General features: G+C 30.1%; 2 protein-coding genes across 2 annotated transcripts; one reads left to right on the forward strand and one right to left on the reverse strand.

Annotated features, from left to right (window-relative positions):
• Positions 1–3,855: 3,855 nt before the first annotated feature.
• LOC11406030 (protein PLANT CADMIUM RESISTANCE 3) lies at positions 3,856–4,929 on the reverse strand. The gene is made up of 4 exons (XM_003630858.1): positions 4,863–4,929; positions 4,515–4,586; positions 4,199–4,417; positions 3,856–3,941 (listed from the first exon to the last, which is right to left on the reverse strand). The coding sequence occupies exons 1-4, from the start codon at positions 4,927–4,929 to the stop codon at positions 3,856–3,858; spliced, it is 444 nt and encodes a 147-aa protein (XP_003630906.1).
• Positions 4,930–11,794: 6,865 nt separating this feature from the next.
• LOC11406031 (O-fucosyltransferase 30) lies at positions 11,795–14,629 on the forward strand. The gene is made up of 2 exons (XM_003630860.4): positions 11,795–12,437; positions 12,941–14,629. The coding sequence occupies exons 1-2, from the start codon at positions 12,031–12,033 to the stop codon at positions 13,992–13,994; spliced, it is 1,461 nt and encodes a 486-aa protein (XP_003630908.1). The 5' UTR covers positions 11,795–12,030; the 3' UTR covers positions 13,995–14,629.
• The last annotated feature ends 389 nt before the right edge of the window (positions 14,630–15,018 follow it).

Here is a 15,018-nt window from a genome sequence, read left to right on the forward strand (position 1 = left end):
TCTACCTTGGTTTAAAGTTTTTTTTTTTTTTTATTTTAATTTTCTTGAGCAACTTCCTTAAAAAATTCATTCAGAGCAACTTCCTTATCAACGTTTAGTTAGGTTTAGCCTTTGAAACCTTAAGAAAGGTAGTGTGTAGAAAAAAATCCTAATTAAATAGTTCAATCACTATTAGCTCCTTTTCTTCTTCCATGTTTTTGATTTCTAGCCATTTGCAGTTTATAGCAACATTCATAGTGAAACAGATTCTTCATTCTTGACAACACTTACTGACAACCATTGTATAAGATCGCAACTTCCTTCCCGATCAACAATAGTTACTAAGATATTTTAACAAGAGCAATGCTTAATATTGCGACTACTTTTGGCACCACAATTTTGCAATCAATCAATTAAAATCATGCATCAGCCGCAAATTACAGTAGGCAATTGCAATTTTTTTGTGCTATCTAGTTAATTTTTAAGCTTCGTGATGCATTCACAATCACATTTTTCGTAATAAATATCATTTCCGTTTTAGCAATTCCCGTTTTAACAATTCCCACGGTATTTTTTGCTTACATTATTATTGCATGGGTAAAATGTCTAGGTGAGAATGGTGTCACTTATGACTTACCAACTCATTTTAAAAGCACATACGCTTTTTAACTCATTTATTCAGTTTTAGATTTGATCATGAATGTCCTCTTGAGCTTAACTCAATTGGTAGAGACATTGCATAATTTATGCAGGGGACGGAGTTCGAACCCTGGACACCCCCTTCTTCACATTTAATTGTGTGAGCTCCAGCCACTGAGCTTCTAGACCAAAAAAAGATTTGATCATGAATGATTTCTTATGGTATTTTTTTAATAAAATCCTTTACTCAAATAAACTCGTGCATCAGATGTGCGGATTAGAAAAATATTATGAGAAATTCATGCATGGACTTGCCCTCGACATGTTATCCTTGAGCCCATCCAATCAAATAATTTTAATTACTTAATTTAATACTAAAATAGGAAGAAAAGAAATTGTCTCATGCGCTAAGTTGCTAACCCACGATGATTTCTCAGTGGAGTTAGTCTCTCTCTTGTCCATTTCTTACTTAAATGCAATCTTTCACTACGGTTTAATGGTGCAAGCCCCAAATCATATCTTCAAAACTATGGATTTGTTTGGTAAGACATATCAATGAGCTTATAGCTTATAAGCTCGTCTGACAAAAAAAATTCTGTTTGGTAATACTTTTTCACCATGAGCTTATAGCTTATTTCACGAGCTTATAAGCTATTTTTGAGAAGCTATTCCAAGTAGCGTTTGAGCTTATAGCTTATAGCTTATTGTTTTTTCTTCCACTTTTACCCTTGTTATTTTATTTGAATACCAGTTTTACCCTTATATTTAAATGACAATGTAATTATTATTATTTGGCAACGGCACAGGACGTCCCTTTAAATAAAATACTGGACATGGTTAATATTTTTGTTTGTATGTACCTGACTTAATTTAAAACATAAAAATAGTTGATTACGTCTACGTACTTATTTTTTATTTATGCTTTTTTTTTTAATAATATTTATTATTTTTATTATTATCTAGCAACTCTGCTAATAGGACGTCCCTTACAAAATCACTACCAAATAAAAAATATGGGACGTCCCTTACGTATTTATTGTTTAATATTTTTGAAAGAAAATAATCACGTTTATGAAAGGTTTTGTTTAATTTTTTTATGAAGTATAAAAATTGAAATAAAATAAATTTTAATTAAAACATTAGCAAATTTATTAATTTAAAAATAATATATGGAAGAAATATTGAATTAATATATTAAATTTTAAATTTTAAATATTTTTAATATCAATTGATATAAATTTTATTATTAATTAGGAGTACCATTTTATGTCATTTTACATTTATCAGTTAGTTGAACCACTAATTTTACCAAACACTTTAACTAGCTTATCAGCTATCAGTCATAAGCTATAAGCTATCAGCTATCAGCTATAAGCTATCAGCTAGCTTATAAGCTATCCGCTATTTTTACCAAACAGAGCCTATATGTGTATTGAAGATACTTCGCATTATGCTTGTAAATGTTTATTGTAATTTGGCTAATTTACATAGGCACTCTTTTGGTTCAATTTTTAGTCTGTCAAAAAGACATGTTCAAATTTAAAATGCAACTATATATCTTAGTTTGTTTGGGTTGGATTCAAATTCAAGTAAGATTAATTCATTTTGAACATAAACTTCTGACGATGTAATTGGCTAAAGTGCAAGCAATTCAAGTCCCTATGTATTATGCCCCGTGTACAAATGCATCCAAAAGGGCCAACTTCTAAAAGCAAATGAAGTTATATATTGATTTATTTATTTATTTATTTTTGCAAGGCAAGATGAATGCATTAAATTATAAAATCCAATCAAAAGGTGTGTAAAGATGAAAATATTACAAAATAAAATTCAAAGATAGTATGGAGGCACGATGGAATGAGAGGGAAGAAAACTACCTTCTAATTTTAATAGATCGTGTTGTATTTTTCCCATAAAACCTATTTAATTTTTTTATTTTATTAATTAATTAATTGAAATTATTTGATTGGATGGGCTCAAGGATGACATGTTAAGGGCAAGACCATGCAAAAATTTCTCAAATATTATAAGAAAATTAAGTTTATAAATACAACTAATTAAAATAAATATTTTTTTTGAAGGAGATTAAAATAAATATTATAACTAGAAAAAATATATTCCTTCAAAAATAATTTGAAGAAATATATTATTATACCAAAATTATGTTTTCTCTTTATATATATAGATATAGAAGATTTTCATTATTATTCAACAAAAAAAATAAAAAAGACTTTCAGAAATGCACGCAGTCAGAAATAGAAACGAGTAAATCAATCAAGTAACTTTTTATTTTCATGCTGCCAAATTTATGGTCGGTTTTTTTAAAGGAAAATTTATGGTCGGTTGTTGAGCTTTTTTAATTTTCCTTAATTTGTAAAATATACAATTAATGCTAAACGAACCACAAATGTCCTCGTGAGCGTCGCTTAGTTGGTATGAACAATGCATAATGATTTGTAAGGTCTGGGGTTCGAACTCCGGCCACCACAAAAAAAAGCGAACCACAAATAATCTATTAGAGCAATTCGTTAAAAAAAATCAATAAGAGTTCATTTTCGTTATTATTATATTATAATAAGTATAAGATGTACACTTTCAGATCATTATTATGAGAAAAAAAAACAATTTATATATTACTTGAATGCGTCTTGCTAACCATTGCCATCCGGACAATGGTTAAGATAACTAAAATTAATAGCTTTACATTGGGAATAACAATTTATAAATTTTTTACAAATTACTTTGACTAATTTTTATCATTTTCCAACACAAAATTTTTATTTTTGTTACTTTATCCAATGTCCTAAGGGCAATGGTTAGCATTTGCCTACTTGAATAAACCTGAAGAAAAAAAAAAAAACAATCATAATAATGATCTGGTGGTGTAATAAATATCATTTTTCTTTTTTGGTCTGGATTTAATAAATATCATTATTTTGAATATAAATATGTAATATATTTATTTATATATAAAACCATTTGCATAAAGAACAATAAATCATTTACCCAACAACATTTGGATAAAACAGTAACATGGAATCACATTAAATATCAGTGAAAAGCAATTCATTCATCTTTGTCAAATAAACCAACGATAATGGAACACCACCAATAGAAAGCTTATACACCACCAAACAAACCCCAACGATAATAGAAAGTTTTAAACTTCAAAATACATCCAAATAAACCCAAACAAATGGAAATCAATTCCTTCTTATGAATATTATATGTCATTGGCTATTTACGGGCCATGCCATTTTCAATTGTTGGAGCCTCCATCTCCATCACCCCTCTGGTTTTCACTCTCACGTTCTCTTTCCAACCTAATCAAAACACAAAATCAATCAATCAATTCAGTACTAATCCAAATCCAACAAATTGCCAAAAAACAATTCATGGAAGAAAAAAAAAATGAGATTATGGATAGATATGTATAGGCACTATGCTAATACTCTTTCCGATCTAAACCATAAATAAATCGGTACATATATTTAATTAAAATTTCGACTAAATACATGTACTTTTTTATTTTATTTTTTAAATCGGATGGAGTATATCATTATGAAATTAGTCTAATTACCGGCAGACACGTCGAAACCACGGGATTCTAGCTCACGAAATTCTTGGCAAATGGAAATTGATGAGAGACAACAACAGGTGCCGATGCAATCACAAGTTTTGCTCCCATCAATTCCATAAGTCTTCCTTAATTTTGTACGATAAATGCATGCATAGAGTGACGAACCAACATAAGTAAAACCACCAAGCAGGCAGTAAAATAGTCCGTGCACACAACAAGCTGCAATGTTACCAAAACAAACAAAAAAAATATTCAGAATTTAATCATGAATAAAATAGTAACTTCATATTATAAAGATATTGGATCACACACTTACAAGTTGTTCCTTTGTCAACAATCTCAGCTACCCTTCCAAAGGCAACACAGGGACAAAATAATGTGAGGCAACCTACACATGATAAAAAATCAAAAGCATGAAACTAAGCTAGTGTTTATTTGAATTGATGGTAAGTTTAGGTAATATGTTGGTGAAACCCTAAATTAAACTTTATAATATATATTTAACTTTTGCAGAAATTACGGCAGTGCACCGTGACTTTTTCAAATTCAACGTCAATCCAAACGTTCGTGCATACTTTTCTAATTCTTAAACATACATGTGTGTGTAGTGAATATAAAAACAATTAAACAACGGGAAAAATTGCATTAAGGGTGTGAAAATTACAAGAGCGACAATGAGATGAACAATCACAGTAGCCAGTGTGCCATGAATGAGCAGCATTGTGGACCATTTTAGGAGAGTTTAATTACTGTTTAGGATATTCACTAAAGAATAATATTGTGTGTGGTGAAAATATGGCCTCCATGAGTCTGTATATATATTGAAGAGAAAGAACATTGCATTCAATAAGGGAACCCATTTTAAGGCACTAATTAGAAAAATTAAGTTAATTCACACGGGTTAATTACGCGCTTTTGATCAAATATTTCTGCATTGGATTTAATAATTCGGTGGCAATAAAAAGAGTATGTTTAATTAATCCCATCAATCCATATTTAATGCTCTTAAAATGGAAGATATGAATAAAAGGAATGGAGATGTGTATATTAACGCTATCAACGGCAAAAATGTGGACAAAGAAAAACAAAAATGAACAATGTTTATGAAATTTTTAATTTTTTTTTGTCAAGTAATTCAGTTACTGAAACTCACACATTTTAAATATGGATAAGCGTTGGTGATTAAGTGGAGTGTTCGATGTTCGAACAATGTTTCTACCAATTGAGTTAATCTTAAAGAGACTTAATTTCTATTTTAAAATGTAAAGAAATGATATAGAGAATCAAGGGTGTGTTTGTTTCAAGGTATTTAAAAAAAATGTGAATTTATTTCATGGTATATAAAAAAAATGTTGGGTTAACATTATAATATTTTTATGAATCTTAAAAATAGGGGTTATAATAGGTAGTTACACATGAATTTATTCTCATTTTCATGGAAATCTTATTCCCACCATTTTCTTTGGAAAAAAAAATTTATTCCCAATAATATTTTATATGCATTAATAAAATTTAGTAAATTTATAATAAACATAAACATATATATTTTTTTATCATTTTATTTCAAAAAATCTACAAATAAATTAAAACTCAAACGCACCCTCGGAGCACAAGAAATGCTCTTATATATATTTTAAAGTTACAAATTTAATGATAACATAAAAAGCTTCAAAACAACCACACCATCTAACTAAAAAAGAAAACTGAAAAGTATGTCATGGGTAGAATCTCTCCTAAATATTAGAGGTTGAGTGTTTCACTAATTAAAAGCATATGAGAATCTTTTATTCTTTCCCTAAAAAAAAAACAGAGAATCTTTTATTCTTGCACTTAATCCAAAACCATACTAACATTTGAACCAAGTTTAAAGGTGTACTTGTTAAACGATCGTATTGGTCGAATCTCACAAAATTACGTTGCTTTTAAACTTACCAAAATACATTATTTTTTGAAGGAAAATTTACCAAAATACATGTCATCCAAATCACATAAAAGCATTCTTTTGATTTCTTACCATAAGAAACTAAACCTATGAATTGAACCGCAAAACAATACAGTGAGATATGTACATAGGCCTCTAAATAAGGCATGGCTAGAAAAAAAATTGCAACCCTGGTATTAGGGCAAAGAACAAGTGCTACTCCGCAAAACAGAAAATAAAAAATGTTTTTTAACAAAACAAAATAAACAATGTTAGGACACAATAATAAAAAATTAAATGACATCTTTTTGACAAGAAAAATAACCAGTTTAATGAAAATGATAACATTTATCCTTATGCTATGTAGGTAATCTTGTCTAAAAAACCATGTATTTAAATTTTTTAATGTACGAAAATTGCTCTTTTGAATGCAAAATTTGTATACTTACTTTTGAGTTCTTTAATATGATCACATTTAAAAACACGTTAACAAGACCTTTATTTTAATATTTTTTTGGATTAATACCTTTTTTGATCCCTGTAATATTAGCGAATTCTGGTTTTGATCCTTGTAAAAAAAAAAGTTTACATTTTGTTCCTGTCATTTCAGATTCTTCTACTTTTGGTCTCTCATTTGAACATGTCAGCAAATTCTGCCTACATGGCATGCTGATTAGGATATTTTTTATAATTTCTTGAATTAATTAATTCTAAATATCTTTTTTTAGTAAATACAATTAAATAAAAAAATAAATAGAATTTTAAGGAAATATTTTTTTTTTGAAAGAATTTTTTGAAGGAATTTAGAAACAAACAAAACATATGTTCATCATTTCTTCATTCTCTTGTTCATTCAAATCCAGAAATTCATCATAAAAACCCATCTCTAAAATTTTATAAAACCCAAAAAATTAAGCGTGCTCCAATTGCCTTCTTCAATGGTGTTTCTAGCCTATGAACCAACAACCTGATTTTCATGGAACAACAAAAACAATATACAAAAAATCGAATCTGAATAGGAACGACAATACACAAGAAAAAAAAAAAAAAAAAAGAGGCCAGTAACCCACAGATGAAATTTGATCATGAGTTGAAGAACAAGCACAAACCCATATCTAAACTCATTTACAACAAAACTTAGATATGCACTCTCCATCTCTAAATTGTTGTCTTCAAACATAGAAAACAACAAGCATAAACCCAGAAAGCTTTAACACAGATTCACAAAACACTTTAATAGAAAACAACAACCTTATATTGAACCCAATTTCAGATTAGAGAGTAGAAGGGGGTTAGGGTTTCTCAAATCAAAACACCATCAAATCTGAAACAAAATAAAAGGCAATATTTCGAATTTGGAAGGGAAGAAATTTGAGGTTTATAATCAAAAGTTTGAGGCTTTTGATTTTAATGTTAATTGTCATACGAAGAACACGTGAATTTGAGCAAGGAGAGGAACAATGATGATGAGAACAAAGGGGATTAGAGGTTTTGTGAGGAGAGATTAGTGATTTTGTTTGAATAATGATGAGGAGATGGAAGAGAGGAAGGAGAAGAGAGAAGAAACGTGTTTTTTATCTTTTAATTTGTTGTTTTTATTGTTTTTTTCTTTTTTAAAAATAAATGTTAATAATAAAAATTCCATGTGATAATAATTAAAAGAAAAATAAAAAATAAAAATATTCTAGTCCGCTTGCCACGCAAGCAGATTCAATATGAAATGTCAGAGACCTAATCTAATTTTTTTTTTACAAGGACCAAAAGCGGAATTCGCAGATATTGCAGGGACCAAAAGCGGTATTAACCTTATTTTTTTTAATGTTAATTAAGTTTTTAGTCCCTATAAATATTGACAGTTTTGTTTTTAATCCCTACAAAATAAAATCACACTTTTTAGTCCATGTGACATTTTCATTAAGCATTTTAGGGATCAAAAGTGTTGATGAAATTTTTTTACAGGTGCTAAAAATTGTGATGGAGAAATTTTACAGGGACTAAAAATGTTGATGAAATATTTTGTAAGGTCTAAAAAGTGTGATTTTATTTTGTAGATAATAAAAATAAAATTCTGAATATTTATAAGAACCATTTACTTAATTAACATTTTTTTAATAAAACCTTTATTTTAATCATATCACTAGTCATTTTCTCTTGTAATTTCTTTTTTGTTGTGTGTGACCGAACATTTTTAATTTATGACGGTGTTCAGTTAAGTAGTTTTACCCACGGTAATTATAACATTTTTAGATCGTACAAAAAATATAGGATTTTACGTGAGTTTCGTGAGTGTTTCATTTGCATCACATAGTGGTGCCAAAAAAACTACTGAATATATTTTTAGAAATTTGAAAACTACAAATGGAAACTGGTTAATCTTAATATATAAATGTTAGATTAACGCTAATCTCGCCTTTTTTGATGGGTCTAAATATTTTTTTTTGAAAAAAAAAGTTTGCTGGAAATTGAACCGTCTACCCATAACAACACCTTAGAGCTTTTACCACTAGACCACTAACATTTTTATTGAAAAATTGTTGCTTCTAAAATGGATATGTAATCCTAAAGGGCTTTTTTTAAGCCACCAACACTCATTTTTATTGTGTTTATTTCCATGTTTGATTATTTTCACATAATTTAATTTATGACTTTGATTCCATATTCATTTTTGTTGATGCAAACTGATGTTTTTAATTTTTTTTTTGAGATTTTGCATGTCGACCACTCTCAATCATCACATAGTTTGATTGTTTCTATGACTTTAAGTGTAACTCTAAAATTAATAATATAGCCACTTTGAAATAACATATGAAACTCTACAAAACTCGTACATCATACGGGTTAGAGTCTAGTTTATTTAAAGGGTATAAGTTTGTTTTGGATAAAGACATGATATATATATTTGCTTTGGTTTTTATGTCAATTCTTCTTTGTCTTTGTTGTTTCAAAAGTTGTCGGTGAAATGGTTGTTCAAATAACACAACTCATATATAAATATATTGAAAAACAAAAGAATGATTTTGATTTGTGTCAACTTAATCTAGACAACTTCACCAATATTTTATTACTACCTCCGTCCCTAAATATAGGAGCCTTTTGCAAAAATTGTGGAGATTAAGAAAGTTGGTTATAGTATTAAATTTGTATATAATTACTATTGTTTTTACAATTTTATCCTTAAGAGAAAGAGTTAATTTATGTTTTCAACATAATACTTATTGTTGATTGAGGAAAAAGATGCAAAATAAATAAGGGTAGGTTGGTAAAGAAATAATTAGTGTACTTGGAAATATCAAAGGAGTCTTATAAAAATGGACAATTTTTTTTCTCAAAATGGTCTTATAATTAGGATCGGATGTAGTAATAAATAAATAAATAAGAATTTGCAAATTAAATATACGATAAATTAGAAACGAGACGAGAGTTCCTTTTTGTGAAAAAAAATGAAAAGAGTTCCGTATGTGTAGCTCAGTGGTTCCTCACTTTTTCACACTTTAAAAAGTGCGTGATCCAGCCACTAGGCATTGAACAAAAAAAAAAAAAAGAGAGAAAAGAAATGATATGAGAGTAGTAAATAGTGAATCCCATAAAAATAAAATAATGGATAGTTAACATTATCTTGTTTGAATTTTGTGACTACCATCCAAATATTTTGTTTTTAAAATTGTAGTATGAGAATATAATGTTTTTTTTTTTTGGTTAAGTAGTTAATGGTTAGATTCACATACATTATGTATGAATAAGTGGAGAATCCGATCTCTATACAAATTATTTAGGATAGCTATCAACTGAACTACACTTACGGGATCAAGAAAATAATGTTTTAGTTAGCCTTGAAACATTAAATTTACGGACAAGACTTAAACGTATTTCTTTATACTATGTTTTTTGCGTGATTTTTCACATAATTGTCAAGAAAAATAAAAAATCAAAGTTTATTATAACACGATCTAACAAACGCTTTTGAGCACTTCCCTTGTCATTGGTCCACATCATTTTCATTAAAATGCCATTTAACTTGCAACCGGCTACATTTATCTTTTTATAAAAAAATAATAATATAAATCTTGTAGTTAATATTGTCTTCGCCACTCATCGTTTTCCTTACAGTCATAGCGATAACTGCATGATATTATAACACATTCCATGAGATTGGGTGAGGGTGTGGGATTGTTGATGAGAAGAGAAGAAGATATATAGAGAGATAATCAAAGAATCAACACATTATATTCCATATATATTATTATGAGAAATTAATAGCAATTTCAATGGTCTTCTTCTCCAATCAACCACCACCACCCTTCATCATTTTTTTTTTCTTCTAATTAAAACACCATCAATAACTACTTAAGCTCAAATTTGCAGCCAACCTCTCCATAACAGAACATCACTACTCAACCCTTATGAGTCCTGCAACATCTTCTATAACTAGGTGGTGTCAAAGTGCTTCCATGGCATTTTCTTTTCATTCTCGCCGCGGGACACAACCAACGCATATACACCGCCTTCCATACCCCCACATCGGCATCGTCGTATTCTTTTCATACTGTCGTCAACCTCCTTATTGCATGCATTAGCCATTTGTTTTGTGACTGAATGAATTATAAAAGAATGTTAAAATTTCTCAACCGGTTCACTCGGTTAACAAGTAAATATATTTAAAAGTTGAACAGGTGCGCGTGTGTTAGATGGCGTGTGTATAAACGTTTGTCCATAGCATTTCCCAACTTAATTTTACATGAACCACACAAAAAATCCATACAAAAATCTAAATAAATTTTATCCTAAATATATTCGGTCTTCATCAAATATATAAATATTTTATTTTTTTAGGGAAAATGTATAAATACATACGCTACATAAAATCAAGTAATATATTTTATTTCTTTCAAAAAAAGTAACATATTTTATTAATATCATATTTTAGAATATTTTTAAAAAATAATTTAAGATCATTCTTACACATGTTTGACACGAGTTCACGTATTAGTTATAAGAGTCTTGTTAACCAGTGCCCTTGATTAATGATTCTATTAATAGAAACTTTGTCTTGGAAATACAAATCTTTACTTTTTTCTTAGCAATGATTACACAACTTTTCGATGCAAACTTACTTATTTTTAGTACCAATACTCCAAAGGCAATGATTATCATTTCCCTAGTTGGAATTAAATTGAAGATTTATTAGCCAATCAATTTTACTCAAATGATTGATTAGCTCTACCAAACGACGAATCATTTGAGAGAACGAAAGTTTAATTTCTAAGTGAACTCTCAATAGAGCTATACCTACGTCATCATTGAAAATTTAGATTACGAAGGTTTATATTAAAGGTTTATTCTCAATTTAATGTTTGTTTGGTAAGATAGAAAAATGAACTTATGACTTAGAGTTTATAAACTCATATACTTATATGATTATAACATACAATTCATTCAGGAACTTATAGCGATTTTTTATAAGGTAATTCAAGTAGGTTTATAACTTAAGATTTATCATATTTTATCTTCATTTTACTCTTACAATCTTAGTTGAAAATATAAATATTACTAAATACATTTTTTTTAATGTCATTTTATATTTATAATCTATTTTAACCCTTTTTTTTACAACAATCTATTTATTTTGAACGTTATATTGCAAATTCAATCGGCAAGCAGTATGTCATCAAGAACAGCTTTTATTTTTTTACCAAACATGGCCTTAATCGTCCGCTTAACAACATCTGGATTTTACTCTTCCTGGCGCGTGGTATTCTCAACCTCACCAATCATCATCTTCGATCTCTTCATCTCTCTCACAGACTCGTTCCATTCTCAAAACAAATACGCACACACATACATCGAATCTTCGATTCCAAACCTAACCCTTAAATCTTCAACTTGAATTTGAATATCATTAAACCCTAACAAAATGTTACCTAAAAGAAAACCGCATTACAAATTCCCACTCATTCCCATAACCCTCTTTGCCACATTCTTTTCATTCCTTTTTCTTTATTACTATTACGCCAAACGCGATTCTCATTTCACTGAATACTCCCAAACAAAATCACATACACTTCAATGCTCTTCCCAAGCTCTTGCATTAAGCGAGAAATTCATGTGGTATGCACCTCACAGTGGATTCAGCAACCAGCTTTCAGAGTTTAAACACGCTGTTTTGATCGCTGGGATACTTAATCGGACTTTGGTTGTTCCTCCTATCTTGGATCACCATGCTGTTGCTTTAGGTAGTTGTCCTAAGTTTCGCGTTGTCGAACCCAATCATATTCGTTTTTCTGTTTGGGATCATGTCATTCAGCTTCTTCGCGGTGGAAGGTTAGTTTGTTTTGTCGATAAATTGTCCAATTCTGGTCAAGTAGGAGAGTTTAACAAAAGATAAAATAAAGTTAATTTGTTTTCATATAAGATATGAGTTGTTTCCGGAAGCTATTTGGGAGAGTTTATGGAAATAAGTTAAAAAACATGTCATAAATAAGCTGTTTCCATAATCACTTCCAAACAGTCTTAAAAGTGCTTATGTAAGATAGGCTTAAATAAGCAAATCCAAGCGGACTCTAGATACTAATAACATTGCTCATTTCTATTCCATGATTTTTCCACACAGCATAGTTACTTTGACATAAAATATTTCTAATGGATTTTATTTTTTATTTTTTATATGTAATTGAGTTAATTTCCTTTTATCTCGTAATAATAGCAATGTCTGTAACTTCTAAACTGTGATTTTAGGGTTTGAGTTACATCTTTCTATCATGGAAACTACACTGCACTTGGTCATCTGTATCAATTTTAAGTTTTCTTCCATTCTTTTCTTGCAGATATGTCTCCATTGCTGAAATCATAGATATCTCGTCTTTAGTTTCTTCTAGTCTTGTTCGAGTTATTGATCTGAGGGATTTTGTGTCGATATGGTGTGGCATCAGCTTAGATTTGGCTTGTAATAATGATCCAAAGTCACAGTCATCTGTTTCTGAAAGCCTAAAGCAATGTGGATCCTTGCTATCTGGGTTTCATGGGAATATTGCAAAGTGTATATATGCTATCAATGAAGATTGCAGAACTACAGTGTGGACTTACCATGTAGACGGTCATGAGGATGGCATGTTGGATTCGTTCCAACCCGATGAACAGCTGAAGCAGAGAAAGAAAATATCATATGTTAGGAGACGGAGGGATGTATTTAGGACACTTGGTCCCGGTTCTAAAGTTGAATCAGCTTCAATGCTAGCATTTGGAAGCCTTTTCTCAGCTCCATACAAAGGTTCCGAGTCATATATTGATATTCATGAATCTCATCAGGACCAGAGGTTTTTATCTTTGATGGAGAAGATTAAGTTTCTTCCATATGTCCCAGAAGTTATGAATGCCGGAAAGGAGTTTGCTAAAACAACCATTAAAGCTCCATTTCTTTGTGCGCAGCTTAGATTACTGGATGGGCAGTTTAAGAATCATCATAAGGCTACATTTGATGGGTTAAGGCAAAAATTAGTATCTTTGATGCAGAAAGGCCATCTACCCATACACATTTTTGTAATGACTGATCTTCAAAGAAATAATTGGACTGGTACTTATTTAGGTGATTTAACTGGTGATGCACATAACTATAAGGTGCATTTCTTAAGAGAGGATGATCAACTAGTTATGCAAGCAGCCAAAAAACTAACCACAGCAGGTTACGGACAGAGGTTTATTCCAAATTCAGATTCTAGAATTGGTAAAAAGTATTGCTCAAATCAGATATTACCTGATGTTCTTCTTTATGTTGAGCAGACTGTATGCAGTTGTGCATCTCTTGGTTTTATTGGTACTCCTGGATCAACCATTGCCGAAAATATAGAACTAATGAGAAAATTTGGCTCTTGTTCTAGTTGAAGTTGACAACTCCGTGGAAAATAATTTTTATCACAAGGCACTAAATCCTATTGGAGTTATCGAGAGATAGTTCAATCATGTTGTACCAGGAAATGAAAGCACAAGCCATGTTTTGAGTTATAAATTATCTTCCCAAGTTTTGACGATTAGTCGGCTTTGCCGCAACTCTATGGAAAATCATTTTCATCACAAGGTACTAAATCCTATTGGAGTGACGGAGAGCTAGTTCAATCGTGTTGTACCGGGAAATGAATGCACAAGTCATGTTTTGAGTTATCTTTTCTCTTCCCAAGTTTTGACGATTAGTAGGAGACACTGTATAGTCAAGGGCATTACTCTTACTTTAGATAAAAAGAAATCTACCACGGCTGTTCGATTCCAGCAAAATATGTGGTCTTATCTCATGATTGAAAGTTATTATTTTTTGTTTATGCAATTCTCCTTTATCCTTTTTTTGTTTCTTTCTTCGGGTTTAGTACTTCCCTCTCAATAAGTTGTGTTTATGTCATTAGGTTTGCACATTATTTGACCAAATGCTACCAAACTACAGATCGTTAAGATATTTCTAACTGATGTTTAATGGTTGTTGCTTATTCAAAGTAATTTCTCCCTTTGAGACACGAAAGGTGGAAACATATTGTTGCCCTTGATAGTTTAATACATTCTTTTCCTCTTAGCCTTCAATACATTCCTTCCCTTTTATTATTAGGTTTGGTTAGACTTTCACTTTGTCTGTGCATCCCTTTCCTTTTAACTACACTTTTACAAATTACATGAAACTGAAAGTTGTCTTTCCACTCCTAGGTTTAGAAGTCATCAGTTGATTATTACTTGATTACTTGATGAGGCAAAGGAGCAAATAGACCACAACTGCTGTAGGCTATTTGATATCTTTTTGCAAACATACCACATTTGTTATTTTTTTCTCTTTTTCTCTTTGGTTTTGCACACACCTACTATCGAAATTACTACCTGTGATGTATCTGTTTAATTCCGTATTACCCCTGATGGTTTATAGCATCCC

This window comes from Medicago truncatula, chromosome 8, assembly GCF_003473485.1.
Source record: "Medicago truncatula cultivar Jemalong A17 chromosome 8, MtrunA17r5.0-ANR, whole genome shotgun sequence".
NCBI classification, from domain to species: domain Eukaryota; kingdom Viridiplantae; phylum Streptophyta; class Magnoliopsida; order Fabales; family Fabaceae; genus Medicago; species Medicago truncatula.

Bases quoted from the DNA above. Each gene is read 5' to 3' on its own strand.
- LOC11406030 (XM_003630858.1), bottom strand. From the start codon at position 4,929: ATGGTCCACAATGCTGCTCATTCATGGCACACTGGCTACTGTGATTGT. The intron at 4,587-4,862 runs GTAATTTTCACA...TATCATGTGTAG, and splicing joins TTCATCTCATTGTCGCTCTT to GTTGCCTCACATTATTTTGT. The intron at 4,418-4,514 runs GTAAGTGTGTGA...GTAACATTGCAG, and splicing joins TGTTGACAAAGGAACAACTT to CTTGTTGTGTGCACGGACTA.
- LOC11406031 (XM_003630860.4), top strand. From the start codon at position 12,031: ATGTTACCTAAAAGAAAACCGCATTACAAATTCCCACTCATTCCCATA. The intron at 12,438-12,940 runs GTTAGTTTGTTT...CTTTTCTTGCAG, and splicing joins CAGCTTCTTCGCGGTGGAAG to ATATGTCTCCATTGCTGAAA.